At 42.5% G+C, this 23,022-nt stretch overlaps 1 protein-coding gene across 2 annotated transcripts; it reads right to left on the reverse strand.

The window, feature by feature from the left end:
• Window positions 1–7,358: 7,358 nt before the first annotated feature.
• On the reverse strand, window positions 7,359–14,970 carry LOC136541859 (putative disease resistance RPP13-like protein 1). 2 transcript variants are annotated; one of them, XM_066534020.1, is made up of 5 exons: window positions 13,866–14,970; window positions 12,054–13,214; window positions 9,496–10,476; window positions 8,947–9,034; window positions 7,359–7,777 (listed from the first exon to the last, which is right to left on the reverse strand). In XM_066534020.1, the coding sequence occupies exons 1-5, from the start codon at window positions 14,205–14,207 to the stop codon at window positions 7,677–7,679; spliced, it is 2,673 nt and encodes an 890-aa protein (XP_066390117.1). In that variant the 5' UTR covers window positions 14,208–14,970; the 3' UTR covers window positions 7,359–7,676. The 2 variants fall into 2 exon arrangements, with proteins under 2 accessions (XP_066390117.1, XP_066390118.1); XM_066534021.1 differs by having other exon boundaries at window positions 12,054–13,177; window positions 13,866–13,995.
• Between the last annotated feature and the right edge of the window lie 8,052 nt (window positions 14,971–23,022).

Genomic DNA, 23,022 nt, shown 5'->3' on the forward strand with positions numbered 1-23,022 from the left:
CACCAATTCATCAAATGCATCAATGGTAAGCCTCATATAGAATGGTTGCACCTTTGGTATAGAAGTGGTTGGCATGGTCATATTTGAGCCAATGATGTCCTCATCATTCTCCCCTTCTTGACAGCAAACCGTCCTCGGTTTGACCTTTGTTGGAAGATGTGTTGTAGGTAAAAGTGAACCATGCTCCCCTTCTTGATATTTATCCTGTTGCATATGGGAAAAACTAGGAAAACTTTACAAGACATCATTAGTATTAGTGCAGCCCTCAATTTGATCATGGTGTGGTGGCCCAAAAGGATATTTTAGATTAGAGCAAATATAAACTTTATGCACCAAATATTCTCTTTTGCTGTCATATTTGCCAATTGCATGAAGCGAACAATGATTAAAACTTGGCAAACCAGAATCAAATTTAAGTTTCTCTTTTAGACAATTTAGATTACACAGAATATCAAATTTAATATAACCCAAAGTATTTAAAGAGGACAGCAAATTCAGTTCATCTTGTGCACATGTAATAGGATGAAAAAGCTTATCTTCAGCACATTTGTATAGTTCCAAACCAAAAGTATCACACTTATTCGCTACTTGTGGCATAGAAGTAAAAGAATCATCAGCACACAACTCCTCTTTATCACAAGGAACAGCGAGTAATTCATTTTGTGACAACAAAAAATCAGTAGTGGGTTCCACTATTTGTTGCTCTTCATTAGCATGCAGAGTGGACAAATTTTGGACATTATGGATCACATCATTCTGGCAAGTATTCACAGATAATAGAATCTCTTTTTTAGCATTGAGAGCAAGACAAAACAATTGACCAATATGGCAATATGATTTGCTAATTAACAAGGTTCGAATTTCAGAATTGAGCCCTCTCATGAACCTACTCATAACATCTTCCATGCATTCATTCAATCCACCAAACATGATACAAATCTTAAAATCATGGTAGTATTGTTTCACAGTCTTACTACCCTGCTTCAAGTTGTCTAATTTTGCAAGCAAATAATCAACATAATATGCAGGAATGAATGCATCTCTAAAAAGAATTTTGAAGTCTTCCCAAGATTCTAGAACTTTCTTGTGCCTACGAATGTGTTTCCATTCTAGCAAAGCAAATTCAGTCAAAACATTGGAGGCAATACAAATCTTTTGTTTCTCGAACAAGTCATGCTCATCAAATTCATTGTCTACTTTTAACTCCCAATCAATGTAAGCTTGAGGATCAAACTTACCATCATATAACGGCAAGTGTTGAATGACATCCTGAATATGAGGGTCTAGTTTCAATAGCTCAAAAATCTCCATATCACCTGCCATGATTAGTAGAAAACAAGAAACACAAAAATAATATGTATCCTCCTATCAACTACTAGGATGTGTTGGTTGTAATTCTCTCAAACTCAACTTGTTAAAACAAGCCCTTACAAGTTCTTACCAAGCCAAACAGGAGGTGACGACAACCAACAAGTCTATAACCGTGGAGCGAAGTGTATCGGTGCCGCAGCAACAAAAACCTCTCAAGCTGTAGTCGAATATGTGGAGCTGTAGGTGGGCTAAAGAAAGGAAGTACTAGAACCACGTTAGTTGCAAGCAAATTGAACAAATGCTCAACGACGTTATTATGCTGGTCCTAGGCTAGTACGTGCTAGAGACGCGAGCCTGGACACAAACAAAGTCACTGAGCTGCAGCAAAGAAGGATCACAAGGACAGGAATAACAACAAAAGAAAACCCTTCTCTTTTTCTTTCTCTTTCTTTTCTTTCTTTCTTTCTATCTTTCTTTTCTTTCTTTCTTTTCTTTCTTTCTTCTATCTTTTTTTCTGTTTTTTTTTCAACTAGCACAAAACTGAAATTTTTGCAACAAGAATTAACAAGCTACTTACAACAATTAAATGTTTCCTTGGGAAGGGTGATTCAGTAGCAAAGTCAAACAAGTGGTTGTTTTGCAAAACCAGCAGACGCGCAAATCTCCAGGGCAATTGCAAAGCGCTCAGAATGAATTTCGGAGCAAGCTCTGATCCATTGGAAAGAGGACAAGTTAAGGTTTCCAGATTGTATTTAAACTCCCTATTCAGACTCCTGACAAAGGAAATATGGTGCTTTTCTTTTCAGGATAAAATAGGACTCCGAATCAAATTCTATCTTGATCTTGTTGGATTTCCTTTTTGTAGATGGAAATATGGACGTGGATGAAACCTCCAAGGATGTGGCTAGGATAATGGTGGTAAACAAAACAAAAGAATTTGAAAATCCACTCGGATTCGTTGAGAGAAACAAATAAACTCAAATCTGCTATGGTGACAGAAACGTGACTAGAACTCGAAACTCTAAACGACTAAACGCTAAGACCAGCAACTTAACATGACGATGCACCCGTTAATTCAATAAGCCCTAACTAAGCAGTAATAGTATTAAGCACAAAGGGGTTTTGGGATTATGGAGAACTAATCTACTAATTTTGTTTTGGCTTTTTCTAGACTATAGGAGATTAAAAACAACAAAGAACTGGAAGTCTCTCACCGATCAACCTTGCTCTGATTACCAACTGATATGAACCCGCTAGGGTGAATCCCAATCTTTCGATGAGAGAAGGTGGATAACTCTATTTGGGGATGGAGATGACGTTCACGGCCCGACTACAGCCTTCCAAGCTACGCCTTAGCAACCGATACACCACCTCCAACAGCCATCGCGATCTTGTGGAGCACGATCAACCAAACCACTAGGGTAATTCCTGCAAGCAATCGAGGAACAAGCAAGAACAAGTAGAACAAGCAACTCAATTGCAAATATGGAGATGAAAACCAATCTGAAATCACAAAGTTGGGGTTCTGAATCGAGTAGAACGGATGGTCTAGTCGACACACGCGTCTACTAGGAAGTAGCAATGGCTAAACTTTCAACAAAACAAAACCCCATCTATTTGTGGCGGCTCTAATCCTTATTAATACCTAGGGGAACGACTAGGGGGTGTTGGGGTCATTCTCCAACTCTAGGACGCGTCCCTAATGGACCCAACTTGATACATGGACCATCGGCCCAAAATAGGGTGACGCAGCACCAAAGGCAGAAAAGGTCCTGGCATTGAAATGACGACTGCGGAAGCATCAGATAAGATATAGCCATGAGTCCAGATCCGTTGGAAAATAGACTTGATAAGCTTTCCAAAAAGTGCTAGAACGTCCCAATCGGAGTCCGTATGAAGTCGTGGCGACCGTCGCAATTTGGGACTATTTTGCAGTCCGAATTCAACTTCCAAAACGTGTTGGACTTGGACTCTTTCTGTCCTTGGAACCAAAGTGATGTGGTGGCCTAGCAGAGGACGTTAGGAATACTTGGATTTGGTCCCCAATCAACTTCATTAACCTTCCATGCTTTCCATATGCAATCAAGCCTTCCCTTGATCCATGTAAGTAATTCTGAAAATGAGAATGAACACATTTTATGGTGGAGCACCAATTCATCAAATGCATCAATGATAAGCCTCATATAGAATGGTTGCACCTTTGGTATAGAAGTGGTTGGCATGGTCATATTTGAGCCAATGATGTCCTCATCATCAACAGTGGGAGAGCTTGGCACGTAGCTAGGTTCCCAATTATGCTTCTAGCGTGCGCAATTACTTAGATTGGACCGGTGCTGTGAGCTGGCCTTGGCGTGGCTCGGTGACACCGGTGCGATGCCATTTAAGGTGGAGGTGGCTGGGGAGCGCAGAGTGGTGCATGCCACTCAATAGAAGCGGACAAGGGCACACAAAGGAGGCTACACGTGCACGTACGAGTTGGCATGGCTCGTGCGTCCGTAGCGCCTTAATTGGCAAGCCGACGGCAACACGGCCATGTGTCAGTGCAGCAAGAGCGCGCAACAACGGAAGCGGTGATGTGACGCAAACGGCGTGGGCGTACGCGATGTGACAACGCAACACAGAGGAAACGTGCGCATGCTGGCGACGACGGCTGCGGCCATGAGATGCCACTGCACCCGAGCGAAACAACGATGGTGTCTGGAAGAGCAGAGCCGAGCCACCTATGAAATTCTTAAGAGGACATAATAAGCTACTAAAACAAGCCATGAAACCACACCACTACTTAATCCAATTCTTCTACAAAAACTATCAAACATGGCTTTGTCAAACCACTTTCCAGACTTATGAAATCAGCTAAGTCTTGATCGGATTCGCATCAAATTTGATTTCCAAGCTATTAGGTATGTTAGCTAGTGAATTCATTTTCCGACCGTAGGTATTTTATTGTCCTCTACAAAGTTTGTACTTCTAACTTTATTAAAGTTCCATATATGCATTCTATAGTGTTTTCGCTTAATAAAAATTGGTTTAAAACCCTAAATGATATAATGGAACTATGAAATGTAACTTTCGTTTCAAGTTTTCGTTGATCGTTTTAAGTTACGGAATTTGATCTACACACTATATCACATGTATTAACACATAACCATGATGCTCATGACACGTTTTAGTAAAAGATTTATAGTGTAACACCGAGGGTGTTACAATATTTATTTTAATTCAAAAATCAAGTTCCATCTATTTACAAAATTGTCACTATCTTCATTAGGCCATATCTTTAAAACATTTTTACCTGTTGTTTGATGTATTGTTCTAATTTATTTCTATTGTTTGCTTTTGTGTATGATTGCATGGATTCTTATGTAGTGCTTTATGATCATGTCCAGTCGGTGAGCTATACGTGGTGAATCAAGAAGCAGATCTTTGAAGTTTTGGACTTGAAGGAGGATCAGAGTTTCAGGCAAGTATAGCATAGGATTATTCTTGTTTCCTATTCACTTTAATACATTTAATTCATGTTGCATGTGTCACCTTGATAAGAATTCTCTAGAATTGAACTTATACCTTGTCTCCTATGGGATATGCATTAGGTAGCTTTCCTAGTGCTCAATTAAACCATGATCTTGGTAGTGGGTCAAGAGGCTGATCACCTCGGGCGAAAGGGTAAATCACGACTCATAGTGAAAGTGTACAACCTGTGTAAAACAAGTATATCAACCGTGCTCACGGTCACGAGCGGCCTTGGAACCCTTATGGAATAGATGGTCAGTAAGAATTATTCATTTATGCTATTCATTATTCATGTTTACCTAATCATGTGTTTACGTGTGCTTGTGGATAAACTTGTTGCCACCCTATTGCTAAAATCATGACTCGTTAAAAGCTAATCGTAGTTAACCAGTGTCAACCTTTTGAGCCTCGTGAACCCCATGTTATATTTGTTGAGTACGACATGTACATGTACTTACGCTTGCTTTACTTTTTAAATCTTTGGAAAAATCCCAGATAGATACCAGATTACTAGTCTGGAGGAGTTAGACTTGTGATCAATCAGTCAGTTATCCCTGTGGAATTAGAGTCTCTACCCTAAGATCGGAGTTGTCTTTCCGCTGTTTGTTATCTAAGATTATATTTTTTATACTAAGTACGTTATATATTGAGCATTGTCTTTCGATATTACCCTTATTTGTAGCTATATGTGATATTTAACTTTCTAGACTCACATATGGTGTATATCTGGTTTTATTCTTAAAACTAGGTACTACAGTTACTAGTGCTCTACAAATTATCTGTTCATCAGAACACCATCATAATGAACTATAGTCCCTTTCATTGGTCAAACATAACCGTATTCCAAATATCAGACTTGGACCATTTTAAGTCAAATGCTCACATGGATGTCTCACTCAACAGTCAGTCAGCACGTACTTCAGTCAGTCCTGCTTATCTCAGCATCCAGCCGTTTTCGACAATTCATTTCTTGTGGTGACAGAATTCAGAAAAATGTCACCCCTAATTCACGCTGTTCTTTCTGTTAACAAGGAAGGAAGGAGTCGAGACCTTTCAGAGTCAGATCTCGCGTTTGTCGATAAACCCAAAGAGTCCACATCACTTAGTTTTCTCGATGCTAATTTTCTATACGCAGACCTGTCTTGCCATTACTTCCCAGACTACAATTCTGAATAGTCAACAGAATCCCATTTTCTTTAGGAAGTCCGTCTATAAGTTGGGGACGTGATGTGTTCCCCACGATATAAATGAAGACTTCCGTACCAGTAGTGCCTGTGATTTACCCATTTCGATTTTTCTTAGAACGGAATAAAGGGCTCCGTTTGCTGGTCTGAAACTTGACTAAAACTGGCTGAAAAATACTGTTCTGACTGAAATGTTGTGAAAGAAAAATACTGTTTCGGCTAAAAAAAAGTCAAACAAACCAAATTTTAGACCAGCCGAAGGAGGCCATTAACGCTGAAATCAAGGGATTGACAAGACAAGACGATCTCACATGCATGTAACTATTAACTTTTCATTACTTATTAAGGGATGAACTTACGATGCATCACTTCGTATTGATTCTCCAAACCAAACGCTCCATCAGTGTGAGTTGCAGTTTCTGTCACTGTTAATAGTCGATATCAGCCTGACAAACATGTTGATGGTTTTTCTGAATGTTCACATGGTCCAACATATGGTCCTTTTAACTGGGCTTTGTTCTTGACTCCAATTTATTCGTCTGAAAATCAGAAGTTGCAACTTTTTTAACGAACTGTTTGCATGATTTATGTCTGCCTTTTTTCTCTCTCTACAATGTACAGTGTCCTTTAAACAGGGGTATCTCTGTCTGACTGGCGTGAGAGCCCATACCCAATACCCATTTCAGCCAGAGTTGCTCGGTCCCTATCAATGGTCAATCAATCATGCCATACTATTTTCAAAGATCAAACATTGACCTCTCTCTTCAATTGTTCACATATGGCCTCACTCAATATTGATATCATGTGGTTCAGTCAGTACTGCTTATCCCTACAGGTCCAACTGTACTTTACTATAAATTGTTTGTCCTGAAATAGTTCTGAAACACCACAATCCTCGATTCTTGCCATCCTTTCGTTCATAAGAGCGGCGTTAACATCATATTCATGATGCAATTGACTTGAACATGAAGTTAATAATTTCGTTTTTTTCCTACCATTGGTCACTGTCAGTTCTTGTTTTAGAGCTCACTTGAACTGAATAATATGAAGGATTTCATGACCGAAATTCACATCATCCATAGAAAAATTCATTTCAGTGGTGACTGTAATATTTTTGATGCCTTGCATTTGCTAGTCACGAAACTATGTTAGAATTCTGAATATTTATTCAACAGAATCCCCTTTTCGTTAGGAACTTCCGTCTACAAGGTGGGAACATCATGTATTCCTCACGATATATACATGAAGACTTCCGTAGCAGTAGTGACTGTAATTTGCCCATTTTGAACTTTCTTTAGAACGGAATAAACATTAACGCGAAAATCAAGGAATTGACAAGACTAATGATGATTTCACATGCATGTAAGTATTAACCTTTCATTGATACAGCATTTAACTTCTAACTAGATGAAGATTTTGTGCGACAGGTGCACATCAAGGTCAAGGGGGTATGGATGCTCCACAAACAATGGTAGCGGAAGCACATCCATCCAAGAACAGTGTTGAGAACATGTGGTGTCTTTTAAGTACATGGAGTTTCGAGCAGAAAGAGACTACTCAGCCTCAAAAATAAGTTATTGGGAGAGTCCTAAAATAAATATTTGAATCCAGAGGGAGCACTGCTATAACAGAACGAGAAATTTAATCCCAATAATCCCCTTACATGTGGGGCTATCTATCAGTACTTTTTTTCACGTTACTTCTCAAACTAGAATTCCGAATGTCCAGCAGGATCCCCTTCACCTTGTTTCGCGAAGTCTTCTGTCTACAGGCTGGAAACACCACAAGTTTCTCATGAGATAGACATGAAGGCTACGATTTCCCATTTTTCGTTTCTTATTAGAACTGAATAAAGATTGACATTTGACTGAAGGAATTGACAAGAGTAATGATAATTCACATGCATGTAACTCTTAGCTTAGTGTTGACTATTGACTAGGATTCATGGTGCAGGCATACAATATTACAACAGAGCAGTATTACACAATTGTTTTTATTTAAAAGTAACAGTATTAAACCCCATGAAACATTGGACTACAGTACACAAAAAACAAGAAAATTATACAAGAAAACTCTAGAGAAAACATATACCAAATAAACCCAGCAGATTCTAGATTACTTCGGGAGTAGTTCTTAAGTTGTTATTTTGTAAAATATTATGATTTAATAGTTGATGAAGATGGTGTCTTAGTAATTTCTATTGGTTTGCTATTAGGATGCAACTGTGATTTCGATGCAAGGATTGACTTCTGATGCATTACACTTGAAGGGCAAAACTAGAACTAAGGTGTAATTGGCAGTGAGTTGATGAATCTTGATGTGAAAATATGTTGATGACACTCTGGACGTTCATATATTCTAACTAGTCTGACCAACCTTAACTAGTTCAAATACAAATCTCTCATTTCAGCTATTTGTTGCACATGTTTATCTAATGTACTCTGAGGCAATAATCTATGTAAATGATTTTCATTTCAGAACTTCTGAAGTGCAGTTTGTATAAATTTGAGATAAGAAAGAGTACTAGGCCAATTGTCACTAAATTAACTGCTCCTTATTTTATAATTTAAGTGGTGCTGTTACCAATTTATTCATCTGAAACAAGCAAAATTATATCAAGGTTCTGTAACTGAACTCTGGAAGTTGTCTATCCTAAAATCTCACAGAACATATTACGAGTACATTTGGTTAGATCTTGTTATATTTGCTCAGCTTGGTAGCCCAAGTTTGAAAGTTCTGATTTCATCTAGCCCAAACCATTGATACCACAGTAGTAGTAATAGGAAAATTACTTTTGGAAATTCCTTGGCATCTTGATAACTGCATGAGGAAATCTGTCCCATTCTAAAACAGCATATGATACAAAGAACTAGAACAATAGTCTGTGAAGCTTTTTTTCTTTTGATAGATGGAAATTTAGAATGTAGTTGGAATGATGTACCTGCTGTTTTGCCATCATATAGAGCCCCATTTGTTGAGTTGCTTGATGATAGTGAGGCATAATGTCCTCCATTAGTTTCCAGCGAGGACTACAGAGAGAGGAGCATCAAGATGTCGATCAGTACATCACGCAAGTGCAGCGATTTATTTTTTAGAGAACTTGTGACTTCTGAACCAACTAGGGATGCCCAAAGCCATTAATCTCACAAACATCTAAATACATGGACCCTAGGACTTGAACTCTAGGTGGAATCATGCACCAGTGACTCCATCACCGCACCAATTGTGCTTTTCATAGCAAATCTTTCTTAACACACAGCAAATTTACATAGAATATGTATATAGAAAGTAACTTGAGTATTTCTGTCCCCACCTTTCGGTCTTATATTTTGTAAACCAAACTTTTCAACTTGAAGTTCAATTTTTCCAAAATGGCATTGGTGAAAGGACATCGTCAGGTTAAAAATTCCCTTTGAATTAAATCAGCTACAGCTAATTTGGGCATACCACAGTTTCATAGCAAGCATTGTGTCTGAATATGGTAAAGTACCTGAGATTCCTCTGGTTTATCGGCTACATCTAACGGTGAAGTTGATTCCAATGCAAACTCTGGATGGCTTCCCATAATTTTGTCTTCCATAGAAGATATTTCTGTCTGGCTGGGTTGAGGAACTGGAACCTTATCAGGCTGAGAATAAGGTACCCTGCCTGGTTGAGAGTGTCGATCATGTTCGGTATTTGGATCCTTGTCTGGCTGAGGACGCTGATCAGGTTGAGGGTCAGGAATCTTCTCTGTCTGAGTTTGCTCACCTTGCAGTTCAGAATTAAATTGTACCATTACACTCTCCTGGCAACCAGACAAGTCAATTGTGCAATGACGCCGGGGTGTTCTTAGTCTCCTGAATGATGCAGGCAATTTTGTGAGACTAACACACAATGATAAATTAAGATATTTTAGACTAGGAAGCATGCCAAAGGACACATGCACACTTCCAAGACTGCGGCAGTCTTGTAGGTTCAGGTAAACAAGCTTTCTCAAACTGTTCTCCACACAAGGCAGTTCTTTCATGTCCAACCTTGACGCGTCAAGGTACCTTAATTGCTTCAGCTGACAAACACAAGCTGGCAGTTCCGTGATACCACATCCACTAAGATCCAAGACACGCAAGTACTTATTTCCTGAGATCACTTCACTGACAGCGATAAGAATCCCAGGTTTGAGTTCCTGCAGATCGGCTGTGGGTCTCAGAATTAGTGACCTGACCTTTTGTGGACGGTACTTGGTAAAAACTGGGAGCTGTGCATAGCGATGGTCACAATAAGTCAAAATGCCCTGTTCCTTTTCTTGAGAAAAACAACATGTCTGACCAGCCTCTTCTTTTTCTTCAGGAAAAGAACTGACTGCCTCTTCACCTTCTAAAACCACAAGGATATCTTTGTGCGAGATGAAACGGGCCAGTTCATATGCCATGTAATGCATGCGTAGCACCTCAGCTGTTGCGCCAGAGTTTCCTTCAGCATCGTCCTCAACCTGAAAAAGCAAGTCAGATTAAGCATACATCACATGAAAGATAGATTAATTCAATTCTTGTATATCTTTGTTTTCTTTTCTTGAGCACAAACAGTTGGACAGGATCAAATTGTGTCCATGTCTTGCATTGGGCATTGAAGATGGATGACTTGTTTTTTTGTTCAGGAAAATAACTTTCGATATTTAGGATCAATGCTACAGAGGGACGGGGATATTGATGAAGATGTTAGCCATAGAATCAAAGCAGGGTGGATGAAGTGGCGGCAAGCGTCTGGTGTCCTATGTGACAAAAGGGTACCACAGAAGCTAAAAGGCAAGTTTTATAGGACGACGATTAGACCTGCTATGTTGTATGGTGCAGAATGTTGGCCTACGAAAAGACGACATATTCAACAGCTAAGTGTCGCGGAAATGCGTATGTTGCGTTGGATTTGCGGTCATACAAGAAGGGATCGAGTTCGGAACGATGATATACGTGAGAGATTAGGGGTAGCGCCAATTGAAGAAAAGCTTGTCCAACACCGGTTGAGATAGTTTGGACATGTGCAACGGAGACCTCCAGATGCACCGGTGCGTAGTGGAATCCTAAGTCAGGATAGTAACGTGAAGAGAGGCAGAGGAAGACCGAAGTTGACTTGGGTAGAGGCAATAAAAGGAGACTTGAAAGGATGGAATATACCCAAAGACTTAGCCTTAGATAGGAGTGCTTGGAAGACAGCTAGCTCTTCACGTGCCTGAACCTTGATTGTTTCTGTTGGGTTTCAACTCTAGCCTACCCCAACTTGTTTGGGACTTAAAGGCTTTGTTGTTTTTGTTGTTGTTGTTGTGAAAATAACTGGACTGTAAGAACCCATCAAAACGAGTCAAGAGATCAGGAAAAGAACTGAACCCAGCAACCCAGGTCTCAGGAAAGAAAACAAATTATCCAGAAAAAACAGTTGCAACAAAGTGTTGAGCCTTCTTTTTTTTCCTCGAAAACACAGGAGAACTGCGCTTCATTATATTAAGAAGAAAAAAAGGGGGAGAGACTACAGGATAAAAGTACAAAGAGGCGACCAAAATAAAAGTACAAACGCACCTGTGGAAACAAAGAGGCGACCAAGACTAGACGTCTTCCAAACAACAGGGCTACAGGGGGAGGAGGAGGCTGGGAAGCCAAGAAAGATAGCCCCTGAGCCCCCACCACAGCCCAAAGCCGACTCTCTTCTAGAGCAAAACCCAAAACACCACCCAAGCTAGGAGTAGCTCCGTCAAAAACACACCTATTTCGGTGAGCCTTCTTATCTCATAATGCACAGAAAACCTAATAGGATAACATTAACAAATTACTCTCTTCAATTTCTAAAAGGGAAGGGCAGACCCAGTGCCGGAGGCTCCCACATGAGTGGGGTCTGGGGAAGGGAAAAACCGAGGCAAGCTTTCTTACTCCCTTCAATTTCTAAAAGGGAAAGTAAGAATTTTCATGCACATGAGCTGCAAAGATGCAAATGTGATATGATAAATCCAAAGAGCAGTTGTACTCAATCAATACACACGGAAGGGTTTAATTAACATGTAACAAAAGCCTCTGATCATACCTGAAGGAGATGAATAGACTTTAGTTGCTTTATGATGTTCTCGGCATTCATTTCTGCCGAAACGGACCCATGTGTTGCAGACTCAACCATGTGAAGTGAAATCCACTGCTGAATAAGTTTTCTCTTATGTATACTAGATCCTTTAGGGAAGACTGAGCAATATGCAAAACACAATCTCAGACCGTGAGGTATATTATAGAACATTAGCCTGAAGGGAGCAAACAAAGTCAACTCCTTGCTTAGAGTAGTTGCATAATCCTCCTCTAATTTCCACAAATCTTTGCCCCTAGCATTTTCCCAAACGGCACGCTGATCCCATCCACCATTACGTACAATAGAACCCAGGAAATCAGCAACAAGAGGTATGCCTTCACACCTTGAAATAATTTCCTTTCTGTATCTAGGGAAGATTGAATTATGACCACGCAATGCGCTCACAAAGATATCCGAGCAATAATCACCTTCAAGCATAGGAGCCAATCTGTACAATGGAACAGTTGACATGTGTTGAGCAATTTGTTCATTGTGGGTGGTCACAATGATTACACTTTCTGTCTCCTCAGTACAACTTGTGAACATCTGTTTCAGAGAACACACGTCATCATCTGAGCCCCACAAGCCATCTAGTATGATGAGGCATCTTTCTCTTTTAAGTATCTCATGAACCTTAGTTGTAATTTCCTGCATTGTGTAATCAGCATTTGGTCGTTCCTGGCCCGCCAAAAGACCCTGTGAAATTACTTGTCTCGCAATTCTTTTGATATCAACTCTGGAACAAGACTTGTGTACATAAACCCAAATTCTACGAGTGAATCTGCTCCCACTATCCAAGTGATTGAATACTAGGCGCGCAAGACATGTCTTCCCAACACCTACAGGCCCAACTATGGCGATAATACATAGTCGTTTTGCATGTTCCTTTATAGTATCCACAATAACCTCCAGATCGTTCACCCTACCAATGACTGGATCAGGGCCATCATATGATGTTGTCTCTTTTTCAGCAGAAAACCTTGACTCTAAATCAATACCAGTACGTCCAGTACCATATCGCCCATTTAACTTGATGGCTGAATTCAGCTTCTTTGTCTCCGATATCATCCTTTTAACTGTCCAGGCTCTAGCTGCAATTGGATTTGAATACGAACAGAGCAATGATGCCTGTAGTTTTTATAGAAAAAAATGGCAGCTAGACATGTCAAATAGTTGTAGTTATTTGAAATTCACTCGATTTATTGAGAAATCAAGAGCCAATTAGCAGTTTCTCCACTATTTACTGTTATTTTTAGGTTTAGTACGTTGGGTATTGATTTGTTAAACTAAGTGATTCAGTGGGGTTTGTGATAAGAATTATTACAATGAAAAAACAGCAAAAATGGACAAAGCTAAAACAAACTTGCGGTATATTTCTTTCTGCGAGTAGACAGCTAGGGAACATTATTCCCATTTAGAGAAATGAAAAGAACATGAAACAAATGGCATCAGAGTAGTGCCTACAACCTAGCCATTCCAATGTCCTAATGAGGAGAACATGAAAAGGATTATATGTTCTTAGACCATCAACAAACTTGTTAAATAAGATTATTTTGGAGGTCTAGCTGCAAGTTAATTAATAACTTATTCCTCAGAAGAAAAATCCCCTAGCCTTCTTTCCCTAAATAAAGGAGAGAGAACCCCTCTCTTCTATGCCTAAAGAATAGAAGACAAGTTTAGATAATCTACTGCAGCAGCAGTGCTCTCCTATATGCTGAAATGATTTTGAGATTATCTACTACAACTTGAGATGAAATATAAGAGAGAAGTTGTTCTTACCTTGTGGGCACAGGTGCTCTCATGGTAGAGCTCTTCGGAGCAGACAAACTCATCAATGGTGTCTTCGATCTCAAAAGCCAGCTGCTTTGCATCTCGATGCCAACTTTGCGCCAGCACGGCTTGGCCGTCGTCAGCAACCTCGATGCCAAATAACCACTTGTCTTTTTCCTTGAGCTGGGCTTCAAGGCAGAGAAGTTCCTTCTCCAAATCTTCCAGATCATCTCTGAAGGCGCAAAACAAGCTACAACAATATGGCTTCAAGGTAGCAAAGCTGCAGCTGGCGATCTTTTGAGCTACCATCTTCGCCACAGCGATAGCCACAAGAGTCTCAATGGCAACCATGGCGTCGTATCTTTCCACGTCTACGTCACCAGAGAAGGCCCGTCATCTGCCTAGGCCTAGATGCCATGACTCATGGTCACAGGGGAAGAGATCGAGAGAAAGAACCGAGGGGAAAGCTATAGATCTGCATCTCGCGGCCACTCGCGCCCCTTTCCAACTTGTTTCTCGTGGTAGTTCTTTCAATGGCCCACTGCTCTTTTTAGTCTCCTCGGTTGCTCCGTTTTTTGCTGAAGAAGATTTGGGGACGGACAACGAGACCGGGTCACAGGGAAGACGGCGGAGCCACTGGCGCAAAAATAATTTTGGATGTAGCTGCACCGATTGCAATTGCAATTTGCACGGTTAGACGGTCTCCAACACCTCATGCACAGGGACACGTATCTAAAATCGGTCCTGCACAGTGTTTTAGCTGGCTCCAACAGACAACGCAATCGAAGCATGCATTTTGAGGAGGAGGCCGACCGGGAGGCATATTTACATCGTCCTTCTCCAAGACGCAAATCTTCCGCGGCAGCCACCGCCTTCGTCACAGACAGCGCCGACGGAGCCGGAGGAGGAGGCGGCGCCGCTGCCGCATCCTCCGTTGGAGCAGGTGGCGCCTGCTGCGGCTGCCCGTTGGAGAGCTCCTCAGCCTTGGCGAGCGCGAGCGGCACCTCCTCCTCCGACTCCGCGAGCAGCGCGATGGGGGCGCCCACCGGCGCAGACTCGCCGGCCTGGGCGCACCGGAGCGCCGGCGGGCGAGCACCGCGGGGGGCCGGTGGAGGGAGAGAGAGAGAGAGAGAGAGAGAGAGAGAGAGAGAGAGAGAGAGAGAGAGAGAGAGAGAGGCGCACAGCCAGAGGAGGAGAGGGAGCGCCTCCTACTGGCCGGATCCGAGCGCGGCGGCCGGCCTCCTCGTCGGATCTGGGCGCCGGGAGATGGAGAGGAACTGGTGGTGGCGGGCAGCCGGCCTCCTTGCCGGATCTGGGAGCCTGGAGAGGGAGCGGTGGCGAGCGCAGGTGGAGAGAGGGAGAGGGAGAGAGTGCGCGCGGGTGCACCACCGCTGGTGGAGAGAGAGAGAGGGAGAGAGAGGGAGATATTTTGTTCCTGTAGACGAAATTTTGGTCCACTGTTGGAGAAAGAAAATTTTGGGTAGGTGGCCCCCCGACTGTTTGTGACCCAATTTTTAGAATAGGTCTTGTATTTGGGTATGGGCTCTTGGAGATAGTCGTACTCGATTAATCTGAGTCTCGATTCATCTGAGTGGCAGTAGATGGCAGAGTTAGGCCATTGAGTACCGTTTTAAGGACCCGTTTGGATTAAGAGCTAATTACTAGCGAGCTAAAAATTAGCCAAATTAGCTTCAGTGCATAGATAGGAGGGCTAATAGGCGAGCTAATTCTTTTAGACAAATATTTAATTAGGGCCAATTTGATTCTCAGCTCTAAAGTTTAGACCTCTAAAGTCTCTAAATTTTAGCCAATAAATTTTAGACCATAGAGCTGTTTGGATTTAGAGCTAAACTTTAGAGCTAATTCAAGTGAAAGACGTGTCTGCCCCAGCATAGCCGTTAGCCTGGCACCGTACAGACGTGAGCTGGCTGTACCGTTTGCTTTGCATGGAATATGTTCCGATGATGCATGTTCATCAAAGAAGCCTTCAAACAACATGAATTAAATACTTGGTAGTACGGTACATGTTCGTCCACATGCAGGCTTAAAAATTTTACAAGGATAATATATTTGACAGAGTATAATTTAATAGTTTGGAGACATGATCGTGTACAAGCCTTTGATTTCCATCAATCTCGCCTAGCAAATAAAGCGTTAGCGACGCTATCACGGAAGGTGTTCTATGTTATGATCCTCGCCGCCTCCATGTCGATTGCCACCCCTTGGCTCCAAAGAAGATTCATTTGGCATTGGCATATAGTTTTCATCGCGGTCACATCTATCGAACTCCTCATCCGCTATTGTGCTTTCACGAATAAAATTGTGAAGAGCCATACATAACGTAATTATTTGGGTTTGCTTTGGCATCGGAAATGACGGTAAGCCTAGGAGTACCATTCATTTCATCTTCAAGGCACCGAAAGAACGCTCTATGACATTGCGAAGAGATGAATGATGAAAATTGAATACCTCATTTCTTCCACTTGGTCTTGGGCCTTGTCTGAACTCTGGCAAATGGTACTTTTACCCCATTGTATAGTGCAAGATAACCTAGACGGTTAGGATAGCCAGAGTCAACGAGGTAAAATTTGCCTACACAAAATAAGCTCAACTAATTTACAACTATGCATATTAGATAACATAGAAAATGACATGGACCATGAAAAAAATGTCTTCACCTGATGGAGGATGTGGGAATTTGTGTCCATATTTATGGGTAGCATCATTGAACACTCCCATATCATGGACTGACCCCGGCTATCCCGCCAGAACAAAGGTGAATCTCATGTCAAAGTCACAAATGGCTAACACATTTTGGGTTGTGTATCCATGTCGACCCGTATGTTGAACAACCTTGGACACTGGAACAACAATCAGTACATGTGTCCCATCTATTGCGCCAATACAATTATAAAAAAAAGATGAAACCGAGCACCTTGCAACCTAGGATGAACTGTTCTAAATTATGGGTCACTTGGTTTGATAACATCGGCTGAGAGCTCGTACACACTCTGCTACTTCATCAAATTTCCTACTTACCGTCTCCAGTGACCTCTCAAAACGATTGTCTGCTTGTCTAACAGACTGAGGGGCACCAATTATCGATAAAAACATGCATAAAGCTTCTATTGACGACATCTTAGCTAATGACTTCAAGCCATATGATGTAACTAGCAAATCATGCAATCTGTAAAACATTTCCCTACTCATTCTGAACATGTTGTAACAAGACCTAGGAACGCTCAATGTCCTCAGAACCCAATCAATGCCTGATAATTCCACAGTCCTTTGCTTGGATTTATTCATGTAAGTTTCAAAATAGTACGTACCAATAATGCAAGCAATGGCAGCAAGTTTTTGTTTCCTCCTCTGATGTTCCTGTGCCAACTCAAGATCATTGTCTTCAGCATCACTTGAGGAAAAAGTCGTCTACAAATAAAGGCACCCCACATGTTAGACTCTGTACACACTAGTTCACAGTTGCTAAAAAAAATTGTCGAACTTAACCATAATACATTACACAGTAATGAAAACATAATGCACACAAAGATTCACATCACGTTCACCATATTAATACACAATATAGGTACCGATGATGCCCTCAGGCTATATAGAAAGCACTAAGTTCATGCATAAATGAACTGTACATACTACTGATGCCCCTAAGATAGTTCATGCATGAACTGTACATACTACTGATGCCCCTAAGATAGTTCATGCATATATGAACTGTACATACTACTGATGCCCCTAAGATAGTTCATGCATAAATATAATAATATAGATACTACTGATGCATCTAGGACAGCTTCTTTATGGTGCACCATCTCTTCAACCATAGTAGCCTGGCTTCTTTTGTTTTAAAGTTGAAGAATGCCTCGCGGTTTTCAGCCTTCGCAAACAGAGTGGTAGCCATGAAATACTCGATACTCTCTTCTGCAGCCCCACAGTCCACAGCCAAATCAAGAGCTCTCTGCATTGATTTTGCCATCTTGTCCCCTGAACTTTCTTCCTTGAAGTTCTGAAGAATTCCGTTCAGCACCTTTACCATCGGACTTTTTGTTTTTTTTTTTGGATGGACTGGTGGCAGTAGTAATTGTACTGCTGCCTCTCTTCGTGTTACTAGTACTCATTGGGCTGTCTTCCAATCCATCTTCCTCTGCTTCTTCATCCATCTCACCATACGCAGCTCCAATTGGTTCACCAGGAATACAAGCTGAAGATCCATCAACCGTGACTTTTTCAAAAGGTTCTTCTAGCTGGGCAAGATTGTTTGGAGGTCCCCATTGCAACTTCCTCCATTCAGGTTTATTCTGGGAGAAAATGTACACAATTATGAGACGAAATTGGCATAATATGATGCATGTAATTTAGATAACAAAATATGTGTGTTATCATTACCCTTGTGTGCTTATCCCAGAAATCGTCAGTAGCACTTATGGAGCCATTAGCATTGCGCCCCAAACCAGTGTGCTTATTCAGGTACAGCCAGAACTGATAAAGCCCTTTCAATTGACCCCATCTGTTCCTGAGCTGTTTCTTTTCGTGTCTCAGATGTGCACTAATGTAGTACTTCTCAGCTATGTTGGCATAACCCCTACCAATAATGAATCCATTACTATGATTTCCTGCCCTGTATTCCTCAAGGCAAATTTCACAGAAAAATGGCTAGCCAACTATAACTAATTTGAGATAACTTTTATCCCACTAGTTGTTTATTGGAACTACTTATTTGCTTTCAAAAGACGTGATGAATCGAGAGATCTTGTCTTTCCTACTCGTAGACATTGAGGCCAGGAATCTTGCCTTTCCGATCACCCTAATGGAAGACCTATTTGACCATAGGGATGGTTCGAATTCTTTTAAAGCAGCGACTGTAACGTAAGTGGAACGAGCCATAGAGGCCTACCTATTCTTTTAGAGGCTGGGTTGCCTTGGCCTCTCTTCGTTTTCTAGTAAATTTGACATTGGACTTTACTTTGAGATTAGAATTAGGTGCTTCAATGTCCGTTTTTTTCATACATATTAGTATTAATCCGCGCTGCTCATAACGAGCGATCCTTCAATCTCCAGGCGAATGTGAGCAGGCTAGTTTGCTTTTAGCAAGCAAGGTCATATCAACCAAAGCAGTTCTTAGGATTCTTGGCATAGATTTCTTTTCGGGAAAGCAATTAAGCTGAATGAAGAGAAAACAGTCTGGTGACCAAGAAGTGACTACTATTGAACTGCTGGGACGACCTCCACTACATACTTGTAGGAGTATTAAGGAATAAGACTCGATATCTACCTACATCTAGAGTCGAGCGACTGTACTAAAATCCAATGATTACCTATCCCATCGTCCCTCTCAACTTTCATTAAGTAAGGGTATATCTCGGCTCTGTCCGGATCAAATAAAAAGGGGTTCCCTAAACGAAAACCGAAAAAATCGCTTAGACCCTGCGAAAGGCCTCGGACGGCCTGACGATTCTCCACCTCGCTCGAGGCCTCGCACGAAAGGCCTCGGACGGCCTGACAATTCTCCACCTCGCTCGAGGCCTCGCACGAAAGGCCTCGGATAGTCTACCAATTCTCCGTCTCGCTCGAGGCCTCGCACGTAAGGCCTCGGACGAGTAACCGATTCTCCATCTCGCTCGAGGCCGGCTCGGCGAACAGCCCCGCCGTCTCCGCCTCGACCGATCTCCCTCACAGAACGTCACGTCCAACCAAACGCGACCAACCACTCTCGCGATGTCAGCCGGACGACGGCTCGACACAGCGGAGTGACCAACGAAATGGGAGTCGCATCAACACCATGTCGTCCGGGACGGGATGGGGCAGGGGTTACCAGCCGCTGTGTCCGGCACTGTGCCCACGACTGACGCCCATACTACACTGTGCTGCCTAACCCCAACTGCTCCGAGGACAGCGCGGCGTGGGGAGTCGAGTCCGGGTCATTGTGGCCTCAGAATCAGCGTACAGGACTAAAGTTTTCCAGATGGGCCAGGCCCGCTGGGCTGACACGGGCACGGCCCGATAAAGCACGGCCCAAGCACGGCCCGGCCCGCATGGCCCCGTTCCCGTGCCTAGCACGGCCCGCACCCATGCCCGTGCCTGGGCCTTGAGTTCGGCCCATGGGCCAGCATGGGCACGGCACGGAAAAGCGGCCTGGCCCGGCATCGGCACGGCCTGATGAACGCCAGCCGTTGGATCAGGAACCCTAAATGATTCTAACCGTTGGATCCAACCGTTGGAACGCGGTGTATATAAGCCGCGCCGGCCTCACTCCCCTCTCCCACCCGAAAGGCGAAAGGCCGAAACCCTACTTCATTTCCCACTCCCCCGCGCCGGTCTCCTCGCTTGCGCTCCGTCAGCCATGGCGAACGGCGACTCCTAGGGGCGAGGGCGACGGCGGCTCGCCGTCGTCCCCTCCTCTACGTCTCGCCCTCCGGCGGCTCCTGAGCCGGAGCTACGAAGATCCAGGTAGGATACCCACCTCTACTTCTTCTCGCCATCCCGCAGCTCCCCGTTCATCTTGCTTCTTCGTCTTCAGTTCTTCTCTAACTTGTGTGTTTTGTTCTACAGATCCGCTGATCCGCTGCTGCTCAGAGGAGTCGGAGCTCCTTCTACGTCGCCGGCGACTAGGAGGTAAGAAACCCTAACCCTAGATCTGGTCTCACTTCTTCTTCTCCGTTCCCGATCTAACTTCTTCTTCTTCTCTTTTGTGTTTTGGCAGCCGTTTGAGGCCAGCGCTAGTGAGAATGCCGGCCGTGGCCCGGCCCCCCGCTGTCTCTGAAGACACGGTGGAGGCTAGTGCCACGGCCATGGAAGATGAAGACGAAGATGAGAGGCTGCGGAGCCTCCCTGGTGATGACGAAGATGACGACATGGGCGAAGATGACCTAGAAGAGCTCTTCGGCCGTGGAGCTCGAGCTGGCACAGAGGGGGACCCCATCGACCTTGATGCTGCAGAAGGGGGTGGTGGAGAAGAAGACGGTGAGAACAACGACGATGACAAGGTATCACGCCCATCTACCTCTGATGTCTGGAACGACTTCAAGAAGCTCTTCAAAATCGGTCCCAAAGGTAAGAAAATCAGGTATGGCGCTGTCTGCATCCATTGCCATAAGGAGTACTCCGGTAGATCTAGTGGTGGTACTGGACATCTTTGTCATCACCGTGCTAAATGTGCTAAGAGGCTTGAGAAAACTAGGAACTATACTCAGTCTCAAATCTCTTTTAATCCTGATGGTTCTATGCGTAATTGGGAGTACTGTCCTATGCGTGCTCGTACTGAATTGTGTCGATTGCTTGCTAGGGTAGATGTTCCTATCAGCTTTGGTGAATCTAATGCTTTTGAGGAGTACATAAAAAATGCTCATAATCCTAAGTTTGTTGCTGTCTCTAGACAAACCACCACTAGAGACTTGACCAAAATGTTTGATGAAAGAAAGGTTAAGCTTGTTGAACGACTTGCTTCTGATTCTGTTAACTGTGTTTGCCTTACCTCCGATATATGGTCTGGCAATGCCAAAGAGGATTATCTTAGTGTTGTTGCTCATTACATAAATCCTGATTGGCAACTAGAGAAGAGGGTGCTTGGTCTTGTACTTATTGATTGTTCCCATAATGGACAGAACATTGCTGATAGAGTTGCATCCGTACTTGGTGAATATGGTGTGCTTGAAAAAGTGTTTGCTGTTACTTTGGACAATGCTTCATCTAATGTTTCTACCATGCGTATGCTTAGACCTATTTTGTCTAAATATCTTGGTCTTGAGGTTCCTGCAGAGGATCCAAGACATCCTGAATCTACTGTTACTACTATGTTCTTGCATCAGCGTTGTGCATGTCATATAATCAACCTGATTGTTAAGGAGGCACTTGACTTTCTTAAACCTTTGATTGAAGATTTTAGAACTGCAATATCATTTTTGAACTCATCTAACCAAAGAATTGCAGCATACAAAAACTACTGCATTGCAGCTGGTTTTAGGCCAAGAAAGTTTCAGTTGGACATGGATGTGAGGTGGAACTCTACATATCTCATGCTTAAGACTTTGTTTCCTCATAAAGATCCTTTCACTACTTTCATTCATGCCAACTATCCTAGAGTTGAAGATGGTGAGTTGCTTCTAACTGAGGAGCATTGGACTATTGCTGAAAAAGTATTCAAGTTTCTTGAACTGTTCTATGATGCTACAGTTGCATTATCTGGTGTTTACTATCCTACATCTCCACTTATGCTTCATTATCTTGTTAAAATTGCTATACACCTGAATAATTATGCTAATGACATTCACCTTAGAGATGTGATTCAACCTATGGTAGACAAATATAATAAGTATTGGAGGGACATACCTTTGCTCTATTCTTTTGCATTCATCTTGGACCCTAGAGCTAAAATGAAAGGTTTCTCAAAAGTGCTGAGAAAGTTGATGAACCTTACCAGTACAGATTACAGTGCTTACCAGGTTGGCACTAGAGCTAGACTGATAGATGTTTACAATAAGTATGAGGAGAAGTTTGGAGCTGTTAGGTTGAGGAGGACTGTCCCTCAAAACCTGTCTAGTAAGAAAAGGTCTGCTTGGGATGAAATATATGATGATGATTCTAATTCTTCTGGTGGGGGTACATCTTCTACTTCTATGCTGCATTCTACTCTTAATCTGTCTAGAGATACATCTGCTACTGTTTTGCTGCATGCTGCTACTTCTACAAGTTCTAATGCATCTGAACTTGTTAACTACTTGGACTGTGACATTGTTAGCTAGTTGGATGATTCATTTGACATCTTGAGATGGTGGCATGAGCACAAACTAACATATCTAGTAATGTCCATCATGGCTAAGGATGTTTTAACTATTCCTATGTCTACCATATCTTTAGAATCCACTTTTAGCATGACTGGCAGGATCATCAAGGAGCGGAGGAGGAGGCTGAAGCCAGAGACGGTGGAGATGCTCACCTGCATCAAAGACTGGGAGTTGGCGGAGGCAAGGCTGCAACATAATGTGGAGGACAAGGAGCTTGAAGAAGCATTTGAAGAACTCTATCTTGATTAGTGCTTATTGATGCCAAGGTACATCACTAAACCAAAACCTAACACAATGTGGAGGACATCACTAAATCTACATCATTATCCTAATGCTAACTCTGTTCTCTCTGCAGCACAATGTGGAGGACA

This window comes from Miscanthus floridulus, chromosome 3, assembly GCF_019320115.1.
Source record: "Miscanthus floridulus cultivar M001 chromosome 3, ASM1932011v1, whole genome shotgun sequence".
In the NCBI taxonomy this organism is placed as follows: Eukaryota; Viridiplantae; Streptophyta; class Magnoliopsida; order Poales; family Poaceae; genus Miscanthus; species Miscanthus floridulus.

Coding starts and splice junctions, on each gene's coding strand:
- LOC136541859 (XM_066534020.1), bottom strand. CDS start 14,207: ATGGTTGCCATTGAGACTCTTGTGGCTATCGCTGTGGCGAAGATGGTA. Junction 13,215..13,865: donor AGAGCACCTGTGCCCACAAG/GTAAGAACAACT, acceptor TAAAAACTACAG/GCATCATTGCTCTGTTCGTA. Junction 7,778..8,946: donor ATATGATGGCAAAACAGCAG/GTACATCATTCC, acceptor TGGTGTTTCCAG/CCTGTAGACAGAAGACTTCG.